The sequence below is a fragment of the Procambarus clarkii genome, chromosome 18 (genome assembly GCF_040958095.1).
Source record: "Procambarus clarkii isolate CNS0578487 chromosome 18, FALCON_Pclarkii_2.0, whole genome shotgun sequence".
Classification (NCBI taxonomy): Eukaryota; Metazoa; Arthropoda; class Malacostraca; order Decapoda; family Cambaridae; genus Procambarus; species Procambarus clarkii.
This window is the reverse complement of record NC_091167.1, coordinates 45,422,641-45,447,606: the sequence shown is the minus strand read 5'-3', so window position 1 is coordinate 45,447,606 and position 24,966 is coordinate 45,422,641. Positions and strand designations below refer to the sequence as shown.

Below are 24,966 nucleotides of genomic sequence, written 5' to 3'. Positions count from 1 at the left end.
CACTGTTAGCATCCCCTGATACCATAAGCTATACTTTCAATAGAACCATTTCTAAAACTTATGTCCTAGCAGGGAATCAAGCTAGTCTCTTAATTGATCATCCTTGGGCTCAAGTAATTCCACACAAGATATATATGGTAATTGTTCCAATGAATTATTATGGCGGTCTTCACCAAGGTAATGTTTTATATTTTGAAAATGCAAAGCTGAAAAGTATCGTCATGTATTTGAACAATAATGCAATTTACCAAATTGGGGGAGATTTCAACAACCACTATTCACGTCTTTATTACGAAACTTTGAAGACATTAGGGTTAAAGCGTGACTCACTACTGGGCTATGACACTTTTAATAAGGGAAGATCAATATTTGCCTTTGACTTAAGCACCATTCAAACAAAGGATTCCCTCCCTGTGGAGAAATCTGGCAATTTGCGTATGTAGCTTGAATTTGGTGGTGGTGTTACATATAACAGACTGGTTTTACTGTTCGGGGAAACGACCGGGGTACTATCCATCGACGGGCAGAGAACTGTTCTATGTGATTTGTGGGCTTAAAACATAATGAATTGTTATAATAAAAATATTAATTTAAAAAATAATCTGGGGGATCGCATGCTCTACCTAGGTAGTTATAATGCAGAAGAGATATAACATTTAAATATCACATCAAGGAAACCTGTAGTCTTTATAACTAATATATTACCATCATACAGTAGAATAACTATGGGGCATTGGGTAGGTATTTATGTTGATAAAGTTAAACATTGAATGTTTTTTTTATAGTTATGCAATGTCACCGGTTACTTACGGGTATTATTTTGAGGGATTTATTAAAACTAACAAAATAACAGAGGTGTTTGGAATATGCTACAGATTCCAGAGTGATTTTAGTCTTGCCTGCGGGCTATATGTTTGTTATATGCTACATGTTTGTTCACAGAATAACCCACCTGGGGTTGCCTCCGACACTACATTACTTACATAATGTATTTTCCAGCGTTACTTTAAAATTAAACGATAAACGAGCCCTTGCTTATGGGAGGCGATATTTTCCTATGAAACAACATTGTGTTAGGACATTTTGTAGAGGTGTTGGGGTTGGTTCTTTTAGGAGGTGTAGAGAATATTTTTGTTAGTTAGGCAACCTAAATATCTTTCTAGGGGGGGGTGAGTGGGGTGGGATTACCCCTATAAAAACCCCTCTCACTCTCAGCTTTTCCAGAAGACCACCAACCCCTCCTACAAAATGGACGGTGTCTCTCCAAAAACACCTGCAGGGACGATTGAAGTCCTTGAAGGACCTGGTTAGTATTGCCCACACTTTCTGGTAATATTTATTTTATTTTATTTTATTTCTATAGCAAAAAGGTTTTTATATCCTCTATTTTTGCCTCTATTTTTCTTCAGTACAGTTCTTGGGACCCGTCCATATTTGCAGAGTAGTAAGTCTACGTGGAGTGTCTGCCCCAAACAAGATGCTGTTACATAGCCTAATTGACGATGCCTGCTGTAAAGGACACAAGGCCGCACCTGCAGGGGAAGAGGTATGTGGTAGTTGTTCTTAGAGAAAATAAAATATTTTTTCTAATAAAAGATATAATCCTATAAAAAACTTTAAACACTATAAATCATAATTTTTTTCCTCCACCTCTTCCAGAACACTCCCGATGGGGGAGAGAAGGAAACTCGACCCAAAGCCACCCATCCAACTCACCCCCTACCCCCAAGTGAAGAGGATGGGGGTCAAGATCTTCCCCCACTCATTATTGACGAAGAGACGTCAATTCTACCCAGATGAGGATGGGGAAGTGGAGGAGGGTGAGGAATATGAGGGGAGCCATAACTACCATTATTAACTATCATAATTAACTTATACATTATTTGTGGTCTTTACCTAATGAAAGCATTAATAAATTATTTGATATTTTTTTAACCTCCCTGGGGATATTTATAATATAATACTTCTTAAATACTCTTATATATAAGACCACAGACTGTATAAAGCTCATAATAATGATATATAGTAACCTCTGAGGAGGAAGGGAACCCACTCCATTCGAGAGTGGAACCAGTTCAGCAGACAAGACAACCAGCTACCACTTGTTGAGGGTTGGGGGCCACTGTCCTACTGGCTGAAACCTGTTTTACAGCTGGGGATTACTGGATGCAACTACCTCAGTATTATATTATATATACTTATTACCACCCTCTTTTGGTGTATAAAGCTCATGGACATAGTGGTACCTACTGACACTCATGTTTATTATAATATATTATGATCTCTCTCTTATGGTACAGACAAGCCCCAGTCAGGTATGGGGAGGGGGGGGGCCACCCTACTGAGAGGAACCTGTTTTACACTTGCCCATACAGACATCCTGCCGGGGCACTTTTTTAGAGGTGGGTGTAGCTGGCACCCACCTATGCTTACTATATACATTTTGTGACGGTAAACGTTGGTGGTCGTGCAGTGTCTGTAATGCCAGTCACAAAATATTAAAAAAAAAAGAAAAAAAGTTAAACTGCAAAGGTGTCTTCACAGTGTGGTAAACTGTAGGATAAAGCACAGGGAAAAAACATTTAAAAATACTTTACTTTAAAAATAAATTAAACAAATTACAAAAAATATCCAGGCTTGGCTTTAATACAAATTGTGCAAAACAAACAAGATGAACAATCAAATTTACGTTACGTTAAGACGCAAAATAAAATATGGTGCGGAATACCATGAGCTAGTCTGACTAAATGCGCTACCACACCAAGATGTGTTAACAGGTCTACTCAGTTGAGCACTCAGGAGTAATCTGAATCTTTGAGAGCTTGGAAGCCCTATTTATACAGAATATCGGCTGAACGGATGGCGCTGATGTCTTCTTTTAACTATGAACCAGCTGTTAAACTGCTTGTTATGGAGAGCGTGGCCTCCCAGCGACCCAGGTGCGAGGTGGGGTGACGGGCCGTGGTGCACGAGGGAGATTGGTAGACTGTCTAGACGTCTGGAAGTAGTTGTTGTTGTTGTTGTTCTTGGCTGCAGTTCTTGATTACATAGACGTGAATGAGTAGAATAGGCGATAATGGAGTAGGCCAAATCTATTCCTAGAGATTTTACCGTGACAGCTATCCCCCGAAGCCTGCTCCTATTGCCTACTCGACTGCAGCGGAGTGTAGAATAGTAGGAGTGGACGAGTCCACCCCGTGGACTCATGAAAGTGCGTTGGCGACGACGTTGTCCGAGCCTTTGATGATGATGATGTTGATGTTGATGTTGAAGTTCTGTAGGTGTAGGGTCCAGTGAAGCAGATGTTGGTTGGTGAACTGGGTCTGCTGCAGAAGCTGGAAATGATGGTGCTTGAAGATATTGAGGTAGTACTGCAGGACTCTGTGAAGTATGAATTTGCTGTAGTATCGAGCCTGCTGAATGGATCGACGAGAATGATGATCCAAGGAGGTGGTGAGATTGTTCCTCTGATGCAACACCCAGCGTAGCAAGCACTGATTGGAGAACTGGGCTAGCAGTAGGATTTGAAGGAGATTGTGATACGTGATGTTCACATGAAGAAAGTTGAAGTCCGAGGTGAAGTTGAAGTTGTAACCTAGTAGATTGGATGATACGTTGTGTTGCATGTCGGGCAGGATGTTGAGTGGCTCCTCTCTGATGATTGTAGCTATAGTTCATGATCCCATCTCGCAATGGTATGATGGTGTTCCTATCGCCAGGGGTGGAAGTCTGAAGGTTTTTTAATACCTGGCAAGGCGAGAATGGAGTTAGTACTAGACAAGGATTTACGCCTTTCAAATGCAATGGAAGGCAAGTTTGTCTTACAATATTTTAGCCGAGGGCTGGTAAAGCAGTCTGGAGGAGCACGTTTATTGGGATTTGGTTCGTAGAGAGAGGGAGCTTTCCTGGTGTTGGAATTGATCGAGAATTTAGAACCATTGTAGTCAGTCCAAGTACAACGAGAAGGATTAGATAATACCTTGGTGATAGTGGTTGTCTTACTCAGGTCGTTGGAGAAGATGGTATCACACTTTTCCTGACGGTGTCCATACTGCGGGCACTGCTTCCCGAGGTGTTTCACAACGTTAGAAGCTGTACTGTTCTGGACGGAAACTGCTGCAGAATACCTGATGGTAGAACACGGGATAGAACACAAAGCACCATTACCGGAGCCTGTCTGGGACAGAGGCTTGTCATAGCTGATGGTATGGCTGAACAGCTCAGAAGACACTGGTACCTGTATTAGGGATGTCTTTAATAGAGGAGCGTTCGGCTTGTCTGTCATCTGAGACCTGCGACAATTTTTTACGAAGGTTTTGACATCTCGAATCATACCTGGCCAGTAGTAGTCTTGTTTCAGGGCCTTGTAGAAGCCGTAGTGTGAGCGAGATCTCCGGTCCAGACGCAAGATATCTGATCGTAGGCTGTAGGGAACTACCAGTTGTTTGATGTTGGCCCGATCGTCGTTCACCTTCAATTTCCTGGTTCTATAATGCCGGTACAACACTTTATTTTCTACAAGGAAACCAGGGATAGTGTTAGGTTGAGTCTCAGTCTGTAAGAATAAAGATGTTTACCCATGAGAGGATCCCAGGAGGGATCCTCTCTCTGCAACTTACAGAACTCCAGCACTGAGATTCGATGGGAGGCTCGGAGGATCTTGAGGAACAGCTGCAGCAGCTGGTTTCAGGCTAGCAGCTGTGGCCAGCTTCGTCACCACAACAGGAGGGAAGGTATCGTTAGAATCTTTTGATTGGACCTCTTCACCCAACTGCAAAACAGGGTTTTCCACTGCCGAGTCACATACCTGGGGATCTTCCTTGATGATTACATTCGTAGGCTGTTGATCTTTTGCCAAGTCGTTACCCAGAAGAAGTTGAACTTCTGACATGGGAAAAGGCTTTTCCAGGATGGCGACTTGGACTTCACTTTGCATAAACGGACAATCCAGGCGGACTCTGGCAAGTGGATATGGTGTAGTAGCAGTTAGGTGATGAGAACAGTTTCTTCAGTGTAGGTGACGCTGGGTATAGCTGATTTCAAAAGAATGGACTGTAGAGCAGCTGTGTCCCTCAAGATCTTCCCTTTGAACCTTTCCTCCGAATTTCCACGGCTGGCAAAGACTGTTCCAGAGTACAAGTGTCTGTTGAAGAGAGAAAGATCATTGGAAGAAACAAAAATATTCATTACAGGCTTAGGACTCTTGTGAATTTTAGGAGGAGGTGATTTGGGCTTATTTTCACTGCTGACCTTACAGTGAGGATTGGTACACTTTTCTATGGTATGCCCATAGTCTTTGCAATAATTGCAATACAACGAGGAGTTCACATTACAGGTACTCACTTTTTCAGGACTAAACCAGGAGTTCTTACTTGATGGCGGGTCGGCTGGTACTCCATGAATAAGACTGTAGGAGTCAGCCAATTGAGCACACAGGGTAAGATCGTCTTCTTCCTTGTCGGCTAGGTAGAGACGTATTGAAGTAGGTACAGGCCTGAGGAATTCTTCTACTAAGACGAGATTGACAAGATCTGTAAAGGTGGAGACTTTTGCGGCTTCCAGCCACTTCATAAAATATCTCTTTTTGTTACTTGCAAACTCTAGATAAGTGGTAGCACTTGCTTTAAGGTAATCCCTGAATTTACGTCTGTAGGTCTCGGTGGAGAGGAGGTAGGCATCGAGCACTGCTTGCCTCAGTACCTGGTAGTCGGTTTCAGACGCAATAGTACTGAGAGTCACTGCAGCTCTACCTGTTAAATGAGACCTGAGAAGCACAGACCATTGATCCTGAGTCCAGCTAAGTTAGGTAGCTAGAGCCTCAAATGAAGTAAAAAAGACATCTACTTCTGCCTCAACTAAAGATGGCATTAACTTAATTGCATGTGAAAGGTTAAAACGTACTAGAAGTTTAGCTTCAGCTTGTTGGCGCCGAGTGTGGTGTGTAGTTTCCAAGTCGAGTCCTTTTCTACGGTGGTCTAGAGCACTATCGGCTTGCTTCTTATTGTGTTCACGTTGTATCGCCAGGTCGAGTTTTTTTAATTCAAGCTGTTCCCTCTCACGCTCACGTTGTAGGGCAGCTTGTTCTTTCTGGAGCTGAAGAGCTTCTCTCTGAAGGGTGGCTTCCCGTTCCTTCCTTTATAGAGCTTCTTTCTCAAAGGCAGCTTAATTTTCAGACGTTCACGTTCGGCATTAGCGAGTTCTAGCTTCATTTTCTTGGCTGCCAAGGCGTTCTTGTCTGCAAATAAGTAATGTTCATGAGATTCAGGAGTAATAGCATCATTGTCTAATAAGTGGTCCAGGATGAGGTTGTGCAGATCAGTTTTAGTGGCTCCAAGTGGGGCTGTAAGGTGGTACTCAATTACTAGAGTCAGCATCTCCGCCTTGGTGGCACGAATTAGTGTGCTCACTTCATCGTTTGGATTCTGCCTAAATGTGCAAAGACGAAACATTGTGAATGATAGCAAATATATGCAAAAGAATAAATACTCAGGTGGATGTACTAAAATATGAAATGTCAGTGACAGGATGACGTGGCAACGGTAAACTATCCAGTTAAACTTAATAATGAAGGTTACAATCAAGATCAAAAATGAAACTAAGCGTTTCAAGAAAGTAGGGAATCTTGTACCGAGTATTCTATATGACGAGGATAAGGGCAAGAAGGATCCTACTTGAATGTGAGACAATTGTCTGGAAGGTAGTCCATAAGATGTAGGGATTTTTTACCTTGTCTCTAATGATGAGAGCAAAGTTAAGAGGTTTCCTACTAAAACTAGATAGTACTTACAGAATTAAGAATCTTTGTGCTCTGGAAAAGAATGTTAACGCCCTACCTGTGTAAGTACCATACCGCTGACCGACGCATAGGGGTGCGAAGTGTCAATTAATGACGAGAACTGCTTGTAAGGGGTCCCAACCTTACAGCATAATCCGTGCGAGAGGAACTTTGGCCCTCTATATCCTCCTACGTTTGAGTTACAAAGATGTGGGTGTACTTGACCCGAAGACAGACCAAAGTACCAGGGTACCAAAGGGGGTGATCTGTCTGAATGAGAACTCTCCTGTAGGGACGAGAATAAGGTGGAAACACAGGATATAGCAAAGATTATGGAACAACCAGTCACGAGTATGACTGTGGCCACAAGACACCACGTAATCCAAAGTCATTCAACAATCAAATAATGCTACATCTGGAAAGCAAACAGTATGAAGCACCATTAAACTTAGTCAAAGAATAAGAGTTCTGAAAAATTTAATTTGTAATAAAGCCAAGTACAGTTACCACAACTTTAAGTGAAGAGTCTAGAAGCATTACCTGAGTGAGGCTCCTTGACAGGCCCCCAATTTGTGATGGTAAACGTTGGTGATCCTGCAGTCTCTGTAATTCAGTCACAAAATACTAAACATTACCACACTGTTTTCACAGTGTGGTAAACTGTAGGATAAAGCAGAGGGAAAAACATTTAAAAATACTTTACTTTAAAAATAAATTTAACAAATTACAAAAATATCCAGGCTTGGCTTTAATACAAATTGTGCAAAATAAACAAGATGAACAATCAAATATACATTACGTTAAGACGCAAAATAAAATATGGTACGGAATACCATGAGCTAGTCTGACTAAATGCGCTACCACACCAAGATGTGTTAACAGGTCTACTCAGTTGAGCACTCAGGAGTAATCTGAATCTTTGAGAGCTTGGAAGCCCTATTTATACAGAATATCGGCTGAACGGATGGCGCTGATGTCTTCTTTTAACTATGAACCAGCTGTTAAACTGCTTGTTATGGAGAGCGTGGCCTCCCAGCGACCCAGGTGCGAGGTGGGGTGACGGGCCGTGGTGCACGAGGGAGATTGGTAGACTGTCTAGACGTCTGGAAGTAGTTGTTGTTGTTGTTGTTCTTGGCTGCAGGTCTTGATTACATAGACGTGAATGAGTAGAATAGGCGATAATGGAGTAGGCCAAATCTATTCCTAGAGATTTTATCGTGACAATTTATATATACATTTTATACTTATACATACTTTTGGAGTATAAAGAACATGGACATAGTAGTATATAATGGATACCTATCTACACTGTTTTTTGGTTGGCTGCCACACCCCCCTCTGATGACCTAATTTGGATGGCTCTTCTCTGACACTCTGCCTCTGATTTCCTTCTGATTGCCATGTATAGGTGAAATTATCTGACTCTAGAATAACTACTAGGACTTGCCCGAAACGCTACGCGTACTAGTGGCTGTACAAGAATGTGACAACTCTTGTATATATCTCAAAAAAAAAAAAAAAAAAAAATATAACTATAACTATTGTTATAATATATAATAACTACTAGTAAGGCGTAGAAAGACTCAATTTATGTTGAAGTGTATTAAAAACATAATTTTCAGAGGTAACCAACATACTTTCTCAAGGCACTTTAGACAAAGTTCACAACATTTTATACAACACCTTAAGAAAGGATATAGGTTTCCTCCGACAATTTTGTTTTTAAAACCCTTAAACATTAACTGGGTATTTCCTTCGCCTTCATTAAAACACTACGGCTTTGTATTAAGTTTCTCTATAAATACTACTATCAATAATAACATACTCAACAGTAATAACAATCTCAAATGTAATAAATTGAAAGTTAAACTGTATTTCAAAACATTTTAAGGATATACAGGAATAAATTATTATCAAAGAAGGTAAGGAGAGTGGGATTTAAAACAGACTTTCTTTGCATGGTGAATAGCAATAGGATGTATATAAATATTGTGTTAAACAATGTTCTTGATTGTAATGTTGTGTTATCTAGGAGTGTAAACTGTGTTGGTGAATGTTCTTTGTGAACATGTCATAGTATATAATCGTGACTGTGTATATATGTAAGGATAATATATATTTGTATTGGGTTATATATGAATGCTTTGTCTAATGCTAAGCATTTATTCATTAATAATAATACATAGATTCCCTAATATAGGCCATATTTTTTCTGTCTTAGGCTTTTATTTTACTTCTAAACGTGATTACAATTTATGTTAACAAGAATGAGGGGTGGCTATATCCTACTAGCAAGAAACACCCACAACAGTATTTTCTTATCTCAGTTGACATTAGACGAGTTGATATCTGAAGACTTCTGTATGCAAACACTCGCAGTTTCCAGCAGCAACACCAGGAGACCAACAACATAACCTCCAAGCACAATTATGAACATTCCCTAAAACAACAGATACAAAAATTAGAAAATAATTACAATTTATAATAATATGTTTATAATTATACTGGTCGTCATTACGAGTAAAAAGCTGCATTACCCAAAGGTCTGAAACCGCGAGGGCCGTGTTTACAGTGACCTTGATGGGTGGGTAGGCACAGGTTGTTGCACTGGCGCCTGAGGCCAGTGAGTAGAGGTAAAAACCTGCCTCCGTCAAGTCCAGCACTCTGAAAACCCATAAATAATTATATATACACTAGATAGGTTAAAAAGAGTGCACACGTCAACCCCAAAAGGTATAGAGAACCCCAAAATTTGAAGATGACTTGCAATGCAAAAACAGCAAGACCCTATCAAATGAAGAAGTGGTTTCTACCAGGTCACCAGAGTTATCCTAATCAAAGAACACTAAATTAATCGACAGATTCAACGACAATAGAAGATTAGACATTGACGAGGCGCTACACATCAAACAGACCCAACCACCAAAACATTAGCGAGGCCCTGCACATCAAACAGACCCAACCACCAAAACATTAGCGAGGCCCTGCACATCAAACAGACCCAACCACCAAAACATTGGCGAGGCCCTGCACATCAAACAGACCCAGCCACCAAAACATTGGCGAGACCCTGCACACCAAACAGACCCAGCCACCAAAACATTGGCGAGACCCTGCACACCAAACAGACCCAGCCACCAAAACATTGGCGAGGCCCTGCACACCAAACAGACCCAGCCACCAAAACATTGGCGAGGCCCTGCACACCAAACAGACCCAGCCACCAAAACATTAGCGAGGCCCTGCACACCAAACAAACCCAGCCACCAAAACATTGTGATGTTATCATCACAACATTATGCTCATCATTATCACAATATTATCACATTGGAGTAGGACAGCACCTGCACCCAAATCGGAAGTATCTATATACATTATATAAGGCTTATTAAAATCAGGACTAGCGAAGACTGGAGATGAAGATAAGAGACTTTTTAAACCATCACAGGCTTCTTGACACTGGGTAGTCCACTTAAATTTACTTCTCTGCTGCAACAAATCAGTCAGCGGTGAAGCTACCATAGAAACGTTCTCACAGTACCTACGGTAATAGGCACACAGCCCTAAAAATCGCTGAACCTGTTTCTTGTTATTCAAGATAGGATAATTAACAATGGCATTAGTTTGGTCAGATCAATCTACCTTGACCAACCTCGTGCCCTAGAGAGACAATTGTACCTTTGGTAAAGTTATATTTCTGAGGGTTAACAGTAAGATTGACCTCCCGCAACTTGGCAAACAAACATTTTAAACCCTGTAAATGGTCTTGCTAGGAATCACTAAACAAAACAATGTCATTTAAATAAGCACGACAATTGGGAATATCCTGCAACAACAAATTCATTAACCTCTGGAAAGTTGCTGTGGCATTCTTAATACCAAAATGCATAACAGTATTCTGAAAACGACCATTAGGTCTTATAAAAGTTGAAACTTCACTAGCTCGACTTGTCAAGGGCACTTGATGATAACCTTTTGACAAATTGAGTTTCGATATAAATTGACAGTGACCAATCTGGTCAATACAGTCCTCAAGCAATGGTAATGGAAATGTATCTACTGCAGTTACCTTATTCAATCGCCTGTAGTCAGTACATAGGCGCCATTTCCCATCTGGTTTAGGAACTAGTAAGCATGGCGAACATCAGGACCTTTGACTGGGTTTAACTAGACCATGTTCAAGGAGGAACTCCACTTCCCTCCTGATAACATCCCTTTTTCCGGTGATACTCTATACAGATGCATGCGAATAGGGGTGGTGTCTGTGAGCTGAATATCATGACTAATGACACGGGTCTGGGTAGGCACTTCTCCAAACAGATTAGAATACTGGTGTAGTAAGATTCTCAATTCTCCCTTTTTCTCCTCATCCAAGTGTTCCAACATCTCCTCAAAGCTAGAACGACAAGGGGTAGGATTAGACAAGTCGTCAGTTATATGGTTCTCAGGGGTGACTGTCCGGTGCCACACATATGACACTGGCCTGGAGCCTTTTATTCCTTTCAACCTGTAAATGTGGACTTCTGAATCTTTGGAAGGGTCCTGCAGAATTATAATTTTATAATTCAATTCAGAGCGTCTGCAAACAACTTCAAAAGGACCTTCAAAATGATGAGCTAAAGCAGCCTCCACTCTGGATTTCAAAACAAGAACAAGATCACCTGGCTGGAAACATCTCAACTTCACCCTGAGCTTCTTGGTATGGTGTTGTTTCATCTTAACACCTATTGACCCAAGACCATAAGGTATCAGGTGTCCTGTGAACTCTTCACATTTTCCAGGGAAGGGAAAATGTCTGTAAATTATGTTATGGTCGAACAAGAGAATCACAAACGTATCTTCAAAACTCAAGTTCAATCAGGGAAAATTGCCAAACATTATCCACTTAACTTCTTCAGAGTAGGAGCCATCCGCCCAAGACAACCAAGGAGCACACCAGGAGTTCACAAAGACCCGCCAACGTATGAAACTTCTCGGTCAAGCTTGCACACGACACCATCTCACTGCCCTGAGGTCTAACCAGACGATAAGTGTTACATGCACATATAAATCTGGGCCGCTGAAGAGGAGTGCATGACAGCAGTAATGAGACACAGTGGTGAAATACTTGTCACGTGTTTCGGTGGTTCTCGGGGAAGAGTAGGTGCAGGAGTCCAAACTCAATAACAATATATGCAATAACTAGAGTTTTAAATGTTTTTTGTCCCGACGAGCGAATTCAGTAACGGCACTCATTCTCTGAATGAAACCTGTGCAATGGTGGCATGTACAATACTCCCATAATGGAGAAAACTAGCTGGGTTGTTCAGCATGTCACTTAGAACCAGTCTCAGCTGGGTTGTTTATCGTGCCATGTGCATTGAGACTAAGCGATGACTTACTTCAATGTTTCAAGTAAACTAATCGTCAAGCATGGAAATTGACATTAACGATATCATTAGAGGTACAAACTGGAAAAATCTTGAGTATTTTCCTTACAAAAACAATATGAGATTTAGTGTACACTACATATTTTTGATGCATCACAGATGGGCAAGATGGTCTAAGTGCTCATCTTCCTCCATGTTCCACTTTACGCCGTCCTCGCTACCAACCCGAGTTTGAATGGGTATCAAAGACGAAGTCTCACTATACAATATACTGTTAGTTCATGTATAGCTATATAAACATGAAAGCACACAGTCACATATGTGGATATAAGATCACACATACACATCAAACTATTCATACGCATGTCCAAGTGTAGTTATTCACACATTAATTACAAGTATTTACACATACAAAAATAATAACACAAACATAATAAAACATACAAACCAAATAATTCACATATATAAACATAATTATTCACACATAGTTATTCACATATACATAATTATTCACAAATACAACTAATTATTTACAAATTCAACAAATTATTCACATAAACACAATTATTTGCTCATAAACCTACATTAAGGGGCAGGGAGACTGATTTCTCAACTTTCCTCAACACTCAAACATTTTTGTGCATAATCTACATGGTAAATGCTCCAACTTTTAATAATGGTTCAATATCATAACATGAACAGGAAATATTAAAAATAAATGAAAATTTCACAATTTAAAAATAAGCTGACAAATTTAATATTTCATCCATTTTTATTTAATTCATTATGGGCTCAGAATGGCATATAATGTTCATTTTCCTCAATTTAGAATTTTGTTTGAGAGTATAGTTACTGTAAACAAAAATAGTCACTTAGGCCTTCAAAATATGCGAAAAATGTAGACGCAAAAATTTAATACTCCCAAAGATATAGGTTTATGAATAAACGCAATTGAAGAAACTTTAAAACTAAGAACTTTGCACATAATATGTAAAAATGGTTAGAATCGCTCAGAAACTAAATTTAACAGCTTGTCTCAAAGTTGAAAATCCTGTACATGGAGAAAAATGAAGGTAAACTTCTTGACAATAAATGCAGTATTTATGTCAATAGGTAAATATGATAAGGACCGCACCTGGTCTCTGTTCTTCAATACAACCTAAAAAGACAAAGAGAATTGAGCTTGAAATCTGTAATTGCCACCCCCCCCCCCAAAAAAAAAAATCACAAAAGTCACAAATTCAACCTGTAACTGATTAACTTGTTGATCAATTTCGTTCACCAGTCACACTCATAGTAACGGGAAGGTATTCCCCGAGATGCAGAGGCTACAACAAAATCCAAATATAAACAAAAGGCGAAAAAAAACATTGCCCCCCCCCAAAAAAAAAAAAAAAATGTTGGACATTGGTGAAGCTAACAGATGTTGGAATTGTGCAATGTATGTATGTATATGATATGTAACAAAATACAGCATAATAACATACTCATTATTATTTGTGTTATTACGCATTACTCAGTAATGCTAGAAAGGCACCAGCTGTATATCCACTTTGTGGACCCTCCTTACTAATGTTCTTCTTCTTCGTGCGTCAGACAGGTGCTTGCATCTCTTTATCACTGTATTATCCCTCAGTTTTAGTTAATAGGAACTGTTCTCCTTATTATCAGAACTTTTTTTTGTTTTTAATATTCGTATAAAATCCATTTCTTAACATATTGAAATGAAATTTTCACGACGCTGTTGTCAAATAATTGGAAATTTGAATACAATTTTTAAGTAATTATCATTAAATTCAAATATTTTTGGGTCTCCCGGCCCCTTATTCTAGTGAAATAACACAACTGATATCATACATTTACCTGCTAAAGAAATATACAAATTCATTAATAGATGAAACATGGTAAAAGAAAAATAAATGAAATCACAACTACCTTTTGTTAATTACATGAAGAAGAGGACTGTTTTTCTGCAGGACTAGCGAGTATAGGAAGCACAAGTACCCTTGTTTGGACTTATAAAAATCACACTTTCCTGTCAAAACAAATATCTGTATATAGCAGGAGCAATACATAGTCATATATAAATTAATAGTTATTAGGGCTGGTGTTGCAAATCTCACATATGAAATGTGAATATGAATGTATAATGTTTTATTATCAATATTTTCATTGTAATCGATGCAGTTAAAAAAGGTATTATGTCTCAATAGTTCAATCTTCCAGAAAAGTGAGTTATAAATCATAATAGATCTTAAATTAGATTATATCTCTCATTTAGGGAAAGGACTTCATACCACCACTGTTGTTTCAGGCAAGGTCACAGTCATGGAAAAGAGCGGAGGTTTCCACACTGCAGTCTACACTAAGGAAACGAACATAGGAATGTGCCTAAATGCCAACAGCGACTGCCCAGACAGGTACAAGAGGAGTGTTGTTAACGCTTATGTCGACCATGCTCTCAGCCACAGCTCAGAATGGAAGCAAGTCGACGAAGAACTCTGTAGGGTAAGGCAGGTCCTAGTCAACAACGGCTTCTCCAATGTTTTCGTCGAAGACATCATAAGAAGGAAAGTGAAACGCCATGCAACCTCTGAAGAGACAACTAACACAACACCTATACCCCCTATTAGACTATTTTACAGGAACTTCTTTTTCACAGCTCATAAAACGGAGGAAAGGGTCCTGAAAGATATTGTTAATAGAAACGTTATCCCTACAGACAAAAATCAGAGGATACAACTGACGATTTACTATAAAACCAGAAAAACGGCCAGCCTACTCATGAGAAACTCTCCAGACACAAAGCAGAACGCTTTAAAAGAGACCAACGTCGTCTATGCCTTCAAATGCTCTCTTGGGGACTATAAGCTCCAAAAAAACCAGTATATAGGCAAGACAACAACATCTCTTTCTAGGCGTTTAACGATGCATAAGCAACAGGGCTCCATTAAGGAACATATAATCTCTTCCCACAACCAAACCATTGCAAGAAAAATCCTAGTAAACAACACAGAAATCATCGATAGATACAGCGATAGCAGGCGGCTTGACGTCTGCGAGGCTCTACACATCAAGAAGTCAACACCAGCAATCAACAGCCAATTAATGCACAACTATATTCTACCCACCTCAAGACTCCGCTCCAATATAGAAGCATCAAGAAATATGGACCAATAGGCTTTCTACAAAATCACTTCCATTCAATACCCATTGTTTCGTGTTCTGTCTTGTGTTTAGGAATTTAATACCCTATTAATACCACCTCACCCCATCCACCTCACTCAAATGTAGATATAAACAAATCGAAGATGTGTAAGTTCTATTCAGTTGTGTATGTGTAAGCTAAAGTCTTTGAAAATGTAATAAGTGTTGCGCAACGCGCTCAAGTGTCGCGTCAGACTAGAAATAAAAATGAATTTTGAAGAATTGATTTTTGAATTACCACCAACAGTGAAAAGAAACTTACGAAAGATTGAGAAAATTCGTGTTAGAATTATTAATCTTACTTTTTCGGTAATATTTAATAATATATGTCTACAGGAAAGACTGTTACCAAAATATACTAATATATATATATATATATATATATATATATATATATATATATATATATATATATATATATATATATATATATATATATATATATATATATATATATATATATATATATATATATATATATATATATATATATATATATATATATATATATATATATATATATATATATATATATATATATATATATATATATATATATATATATATATATATATATATATATATATATATATATATATATATATATATATATATATATATATATATATATATATATATATATATATATATATATATATATATATATATATATATATATATATATGTTATTAAATATGACCGAAGAAGTAGGATTAATAATTCTAAAACGAATTTTCTCAATATTTCTTATGTTTCTTTTCACTGTCGATGGTAATTGAAAAATCAATTCCCCAAAATTCATTCTTATTTCTAGTCTGATGTGACACTTGAATGCATTTCGTAATAACTTATTACATTTTCAAAGACTTTAGTTTACACACACACAACTATAACCTGCAAACACTAAACAGAGTTTTACTATGCTATCATTTAAACAGCTTTTATCTTATATACTCGCATTTGGGTGAGGTGATATGTTACAACAGTTTTGGAAGAGGTGAACAAAACTTTCAACACAAGACGGAGCAAACTTTCCACACAAGACAGAACACGGTGCATTGGGTATAAATTGGATAAATTAAAGGGAAGAATGGAAGTAACTGCAAAGGGCTTATTGGCCCATATATCTTGATGCTTCTATATTGGTGCGGAGTCTTGAAGTGGGTAGAATATGGTTGTGCATTAATTGGCTGTTGATTGCTGGTGTTGACTTCTTGATGTGTAGTGCCTCGCAGATGTCAAGCCGCCTGCTATCGCTGTATCTATTGATGATTTCTGTGTTGTTTCTTAAGACTTCTCTGGTGATGGTCTGGTTGTGGGAAGAGACTATATGTTACTTAATGGAGCCCTGTTGCTTATGCATCGTTAATCGCCTGGAAAGAGATGTTGTCGTGCCTATATAAATATATATATCTCATAAAATATCTCTTTATAAATATATATTATAAATATCTCTTTGATATCCCCAGAGTTAAACTTAATCTGTGTAAACACTCTATGCAAATAAAGGGACCCAGTTTATGGAACTCACTCCCTACTGAATTGAAAAGCAGTCCAGCTTTTACATCATTCAAAATCAATACTAAAAAGTACCTAATTTCATCTTCATAGTTTTCACTTTTTGCCTTAAAATTGCACTGTATCAATTGCTACCCAATCTCCCAACCTTTATGTTCCCAATTTGAACATCTTTACCATTGTGATCATTGCTGTTTTCTTATATGTGCTGCCAATCTGTTGTATGGTGTTTATAAATCTTGTTTATCTGTATCTTTTGCTACCCAGTCTCCCAATCTTTATGTACCCAATCTGAACATCTTTACCATTGTGATCATTGCTGTCTTATATGTGCTGTCAATCTGCTGTATGGTGTCTATTAACCTTGTTTAAATTACTAATCAAGCTGTCAATGTAATCAATCAGAGCTTTAATAGAACAATGTGCTTTAATATACCTACTTATCTCTCTCATCTCATTTTTCTCTTGTAATGTATCTTTATCATTTATCAATTCTGATTGAAATTACCTACTTAAAATTATCTGCTAGATTAAGGACCTGCCCGAAACGCTGTGCGTACTAGTGGCTTTACAAGAATGTAAATACTGTACTATCCAATGTATTCTCACAAACCCAATGTACCTTCTTTTATATATATAAATAAATAAATAAATAAATAAATATATACTGAGTTCTTTGAGGCTTAAAGTCCCCAAGTGGGCATTTGAAGACATAGACGACGTTGGTCTCTTTTAAAGCGTTCTGCTTTGTGTCTGGAGAGTTTCTCGTGAGTAGGTTGGCCGTTTTTTTGGTTTTATAGTAAATCGACAATCATATCTTCTTATTTGTGTCTGTAGGGATAACGTTCCTATTAACAATATCTTTCAGGACACTTTCCTCCGTTTTATGAGCTGTGGAAAAGAAGTTCCTGTAAAGCAGTCTAATAGGGGGTACAGGTGTTGTGTTAGTTGTCTCTTCAGAGGTTGCATGGCGTTTCACCTTCCTTCTTATGATGTCTTCAACGAAACCATTGGAGAAGCCGTTGTTGACTAGGACCTGCCTTACCCTACAGAGTTCTGCATCAACTTGCTTCCATCCTGAGCTGTGGCTGAGAGCACGGTCGACATAAGGGTTAACAATACTCCTCTTGTACCTGTCTGGGCAGTCACTTTTGGCATTTAGGCACATTCCTATGTTTGTTTCCTTCGAGTAGACTGCTGTGTGTAAACACCCCCCCCCCCCGCTCCTTTCCATGACTGTTACATCTAGAAAGGGCAGTTTCCCATCCTTCTCCATCTCGTAAGTGAAACGCAACACAGAATTCCGCTTAAATGCTTTGTTTGTTTGCGAACTTCTACATGGGTACCATCGAACCGAAGGTCTTAGTCGACATAAACTTGAAACCGGCCATATACTGCAGGTATGTTGACAATATTTTTAGACAGGTACCTGATGTCAGACATCTTCAGGAGCTGAAGGAGGCATTTGAGCAAAATTCTGGGTTGCGTTTCACTTATGAGATTGGGAAGGATGGGAAGCTGCCCTTTCTAGATGTAACAGTCATGGAAAGGAGCGGGGGTTTCCACCCTGCAGTCTACACTAAGGAATCAAACATAGGAATGTGCCTCAGTGCCAACAGTGACTGCCCAGACAGGTACAAGAGGAGTGTTGTTAACGCATATGTCGACCGTGCTCTCAGCCACAGCTCAGGATGGAAGAAGTCGATGCAGAACTTTGTAGGGTAAGGCAGGTCCTAGTCAACAACGGCTTCTCCAATGGTTTCGATGAAGACATCATAAGAAGGAAAGTGAAAAGCCATGCAACCTCTAAAGAGACAACTAACACAACACCTATACCCCCTATTAGACTATTTTACAGGAACGTCTTTTCCACAGCTCATAAAATGGATGAAAGCGTCTTGAAAGATATTGTTAATAGAAACGTTATCCCTACAGATAAAAATCATTAGATACAATTGACGATTTACTATAAAACAAAAAAAACGGCCAACCTACTCATGAGAAACTCTCCAGACAAAAAGCAGAACGCTTTATTAGAGACCAATGTCGTCTATGCCTTCAAATGCCTACTTGGGGACTGTAAGCCTCAAAAAATTCAGTACATAGGCAAGACAACAACATCTCTTTCCAGGCGATTAACGATGCATAAGCAACAGGGTTCCATTAAGTAACATATAATCTCTTCCCACAACCAGACCATCACCTGAGAAGTCTTAACAAACAACACAGAAATCATCGATAGATACAGCAATAGCAGGCGGCTTGATATCTGTGAGGCACTACACATCAAGAAGTCAACACCAGCAATCAACAGCCAATTAATGCACAACCATATTCTACCCACTTCAAGGCTCCGCACGAATATAGAAGTATCAAGATATATGGGCCAATAGGCCCTTTGCAGTTACTTCCATTCTTCCCTTTAATTTATCGAATTTATACCCAATGCACCGTGTTCTGTCTTGTGTTGAAAGTTTGCTCCATCTTGTGTTGAAAGTTTGCTCCATCTTGTGTTGAAAGTTTGCTCCATCTTGTGTTGAAAGTTTGCTCCATCTTGTGTTGAAAGTTTGCTCCATCTTGTGTTGAAAGTTTGCTCCATCTTGTGTTGAAAGTTTGCTCCATCTTGTGTTGAAAGTTTGCTCCATCTTGTGTTGAAAGTTTATTAATCATATAACATTATTAATCATATAACATTATTAATCATATAACTTGTGCTTAATCACTTACTAACCACGGTGTAGTAGTTTAGCTTAAATATATTTCATTATTTGTGGTTACTAGTAGTGTACTACATATGTTAGCCTAACCCACACCAATTAATAATATTTGCTATCTATACCTCATTACCTTGTGTAAGGTAGCATTAGTGGGACACAGTCAGTTGCCCACAACACTTAGACCCATACCTTACACTGAGGTAAAAAATTTCAGGTCACCAGGAGCAACAGCTCATAACTTTTACAATAATTCACATTTTGCAGCCAGACCATATAGGCAAAACCTGGCATCCGATGGTGTACACCTGTCAGGTGAGTCTAGGTCACATGTTGTTGACAAATTGGTCAACACTATCAACCATCACAAAGGGTTGTGTCTAGCAAGCCAAATTTAGCTGTATATATATATATATATATATATATATATATATATATATATATATATATATATATATATATATATATATATATATATATATTCATAATCTCTACTTGTGTGTGCATGTGCACATTTATCTATTACAGAATATAAAAAACAAAAACACAGCACAATTATATTAACATTACTGCACCAGTAGTTAATTTATGCCAACCTTGATTAGGTAGGAATTTAGGCTGTGATTGTGCTAAATTTTGCACAAATGTAGACTAAATAACTTAGTAGTTTCATAAGTACAAATGATCACAACTAGTCTTGAACTAGTCATTAGCGTACATTTATTACATTTACTATTGTGCTGACCCTGATTAGGGTAGGATATAAATCATGTATTGTTTATTCACTATTTTGTGCACATATTTTGAGAGCTACTGAATGTTCACTATCCCATCGAATGGTGATAAAGAAGGGCTAGCCAGATGAAATCCAATAGTGACATTCAAGTATTACTCACATCTTAACTACTGTTAAGCATCTAGTTTAAAACAAAAAGTTTTTAATAAGAAGAGACATGTTCAATAAAAATACTTTACATCATCCTACATCTATGAGCAATAAGAGGGACAGGGATCCTCACATACAGTTTCCAAACATTACAATGCTGGCGAGGTAAACACAACATAATCAAAAAGACAAAAATAGGGGTTTTACTACTATTACTACTACTTACTACTTTACTACTTTTTTACTACTACCCTTTTACTACTACTAATTTTGTTCTGAATACAGAGATACTTGATATGAATACAGGGACATAAATAATGTGTTTAGCGAAATTAAAAATATGTCTATCTCTGGCTATAGTCATTATTTGATATGAATACAGTAACATATATAATGTGTTTACTATTTTTTACCACGTTTATCCAGGATTGGGGAAATGTGTAGTGGGGAATTGTCGAGTAATTTGTAACTGTCACCTGCATGGGAGGGAGTGAGGGGGGAGGAGAGGGTGCGACACATGACACTTCCTTGATGTGAACACAGTCCACTCCTGCGTGGGCCGTTAAAGACCACACACTGGTCATAAACCCTCTGCTACGATGTGCTGGTGGTGGAAAATTACATGACTATGTGCTGCCGCTGCTGCTGCTATGTGATGGTGTGAGCTATGCTAAACTGTATTGCTGTCATTCAATGCAGTAATGCCTCAGGCTTCAAAGAGCTGAGCCGTACAAATGCTTGCTCCCACACACACATACATGTGGGCCTGTGGGTATGTGCTCGTGTGATGGTGCTGGGTATGTTCCACTCTGGAAGCAAGATAGGGGTTCATCCCCTCTTTACAAAAACAATTATGGGTCATTGACACACTCCATTTGTTGCTGAGACGCTCTACTGCGACATTGGAGACCTACGCCAGAAACAGATTTGGGTGCGAAAGTTATACGTTTTTCTTAAAAAATAAACAGACATTTTGTTTGAAAAAACACACGAGAATGAGACCCTGGCTATCAGTCAAAGCTACGGCCTACCTCCCTGCTCAGTCTCCTGCCCTGGTCCAACCATGGGAAGGGGGTCCCTCTAGGCCCTCAACATATCCTTCCTATATACTCTTATTTAACTATGTATCTACATACGATTAACTCTACGGCACATATTCATACATATTCATCTACTACTACTACTACTATTGCTTACCTGTTCAGTTCACTACTCCCCCCTTTTACCCTCAGCAACCCTCAACGCCACGGGGGACGTCACCCTTCCTGCCTCATCTGCGAGCATCCCCTTCCCCTTCTCTCTACCTTTGTTGATGTACACCTGTCCCATATTTACCCCCCCCCCCTCCCCCTCTTACCCATACACACTCCTTTTACCCCCCGCGACACACAACGTCCCCTGCGACATCACCCATCCCACTCTACAGACTCCCCCACCCACTTTTGATGTAGACTGAGTTCGATCCCCGAGGTTCTCCTCGGGGTATGGGACGGTCTACATCTCAATTTACACTACTAACAAGCACCTATATGTGCTTGCGGGAGTTGAGCCCTGGCTCTTTGGTTCCCATGTAAGTATTTACCTAGTTGTATTCACCTAGTTGTGCTTGCGGGGGTTGAGCTCTGCTCTTTCGGCCCGCCTCTGAACTGTCAATCTACAATCAATCAACTGTTACTAACTACCAAATAACAATTTTTTTTTCACACACACACACACACACACACACACACACACACACACACACACACACACACACACACACACACACACACACACACACACACACACACACACAGAGGAAGCAGCCCATAGCAGCTGTCTAACTTCCAGGTACCTATTTACTTCTAGATAACAGGAGCATCAGGGTAAAGGCATCATCTCTGCCCATTTGTTTTTCCGCCGACTGCCGAGATCGAACACAGGTCCCTAGATCTACGAGTCTAGAGCACTGTCCACTCAGCCACCCAGCCCTTTAAGCCCCTGTGTGTGTGTGTGTGTGTGTGTGTGTGTGTGTGTGTGTGTGTGTGTGTGTGTGTGTGTGTGTGTGTGTGTGTGTGTACTTACCTAGTTGTGCTTGCGGGGGGTTGAGCTCTGGCTCTTTGGTCCCGCCTCGCAACGGTCAATCAACTAATGTACACTTTCCTGAGCCTACTGGGCTCTATGATATCTACACATGAAGCTGTGTATGGAGTCAGCCTCCACCACATCACTTCCTAATGCTTTCCATTTGTCTACTACTCTGACACTGAAAAAACTCTTTCTAACGTCTCTAGTGCTCATTTGGGCACTCAATGTCCACCTGTGTCCCCTAGTGCATGTGCTCCTCGTGTTAACAAGTCTGTCTTTATCTACCCTATCAATTCCTCTGAGAATCTTGTATGTGGTGATCATGTCCCCTCTAACTCTTCTGTCTCCCAGTGACGTGAGGTATAATTCCCGTAGTCTCTCCTCGTAGCTCATACCCCTCAGTTCGGGTACTATTCTGGTGGCAAACCTTTGAAACTTTTCCAGTTTAGTCTTATGCTTGACTAGATATGGACTCCATGCTGGAGCCGCATACTCCAGGAATGGTCTGACATATGTGGTATATATTGTTCTGAAAGATTCCATACACAATTTTCTTAAGGCCGTTCATATGTTAACCAGCCTGGCATATGCCGCTGATGTTATCCTCTTGATATGAGCTTCAGGGGACAGGTCTGGCGTGATATCAACCCCCAGGTCTTTCTCTCTCTTTGAATCTTGAAGTATTTCACGTCCCAAATGATACCTTGTATCTGGTCTCCTGGTCCCTACACCTATATTCATTACATTACATTTGCTTGGGTTAAACGCTAACAACCATTTGTTCGACCACTCCTGCAGCTTGTCCAGGTCTTTTTGAAGCCTCAAGCTGTCCTCCTCTATCTTAATCATTCTCATAATTTTGACGTCGTCAGCAAACATTGAGAGGAATAAGTCTATACCCACTGGGAGATCATTTACGTATATGAGAAACAGGATAGGTCCGAGTACAGTGGCCTGTGGGACTCCACTGGTGACTTCACGCCAATCTGAAGTCTTACCCCTCACTGTAACTCTTTGCTTCCTATTGCTTAGGTACTCCCTTATCCACTGGAGCGCCCAACCAGTTACTCCTGCCTGTTTCTCCAGCTTATGCATCAGCCTTTTATGGGGTACTGTGTCAAAGGCTTTCCGACAGTCCAAAAAAATGCAGTCCGCCCAGCCCTCTCTTTCTTGCTTAATCTTTGTCACCTGATCATAGAATTCTCTTATGCCTGTAAGGCAAGATTTACCATTCCTGATCCCATGTTGATGGGGTGTTACGAAGTCCCTTCTCTCGAGATGTGTTACTAGGTTTTTTCTCACGATCTTCACCATCACCTTGCATGGTATACAAGTTAAGGACACTGGCCTGTAGTTCAGTGCCTGTTGTCTGTCACCCTTTTTGTATATTGGGATTACATTAGCAGTCTTCCATATTTCCGGTAAGTCTCTCGTTTCCAGTGACCTACTATACACTGTGGAGAGTGGCAAACAAAGTGCTCCTGCACACTCTTTCAATACCCATGGTGAAATTCCGTCCGGCCCAGCAGCCTTTCTCACGTCCAGCTCCAATAGGTGCCTTTTGACCTCATCTCATGTAAATTCGTACACTTCCAAGGTCGCCTGGTTTGCTGCCACCTCTTCTAGCGCCATGACCTCTCCTTGTAATATTGTAAAGATCTCCTAGAGCCACTTGTTGAGTTCTTTACACACCTCTTTGTCACTCTCTGTGTACCTGTCCTCACCCGTTCTAAGTTTCATCACCTGTTCCTTCACTGTTGTTTTCCTCCTGATATGACTGTGTAGAAGCTTTGTTTCGGTCTTGGCTTTATTAGCTATACCATTTTCATGCATTTTCTCAGCAGCTCTTCTCACACTAACTCGTTCCTGGTTCTCTGGAATCTCTCAATGCTTTCTGGTGTTCTGTTATTATGGAAGTTCCTCGAAGCCCTTTTGTTCAGCTCCATTGCTCTCATAAATTCCCTATTAAACCCCAGATTCTTCTTTTGCTTCTCGGTTTTTCCTGTCAGGTTGGGATGAACCTGTTTACCGCCTCCTGACACTTTTGGGTGACATAGTCCATCATGTCTTGTACGGACTTAGTTCTGAGTTCTGTGTCCCATGGTATATCCCTTAGGAATTTATTCATCTTCTCATAGTTTCCCTTTCGGTACGCCAGCCCTTTGTTTCACTGTTTTTTTTTTGGGGGGGAGATAATTCCTAGCTCAAACAGATAAATAAAGCTCAATACACTATGATCACTCATTCCCAAGGGGGCTTCCAACTTAACTTCTCTTATATCCGACTCATTTAGGGTAAATATTAGATCAAGCAAAGCTGGTTCATCCCCTCCTCTTATTCCTGTTGGTCCCTTGACGTGTTGACTTAGAAAGTTTCTTGTTGCCGCACCCAGCAGCTTAGCTCTCCATGTGTCTGGGCCTCCATGTGGGT

General features: G+C 39.6%; 1 protein-coding gene across 1 annotated transcript in view; it reads right to left on the bottom strand.

Moving 5' to 3' along the window:
• Window positions 1-8,493: 8,493 nt before the first annotated feature.
• Window positions 8,494-24,966, bottom strand: part of LOC123750118 (probable glutamate receptor) — a 79,314-nt gene continuing 62,841 nt past the window's right edge. The window contains exons 11-13 of the mRNA XM_069326870.1: window positions 14,080-14,179; window positions 9,313-9,439; window positions 8,494-9,215 (exon numbers count right to left, since the gene is read on the bottom strand). Coding sequence (XP_069182971.1) covers window positions 9,099-9,215; window positions 9,313-9,439; window positions 14,080-14,179 — 344 coding nt within the window. The 3' untranslated portion in view covers window positions 8,494-9,098. The remainder of the gene's footprint in view (window positions 9,216-9,312; window positions 9,440-14,079; window positions 14,180-24,966) is intronic.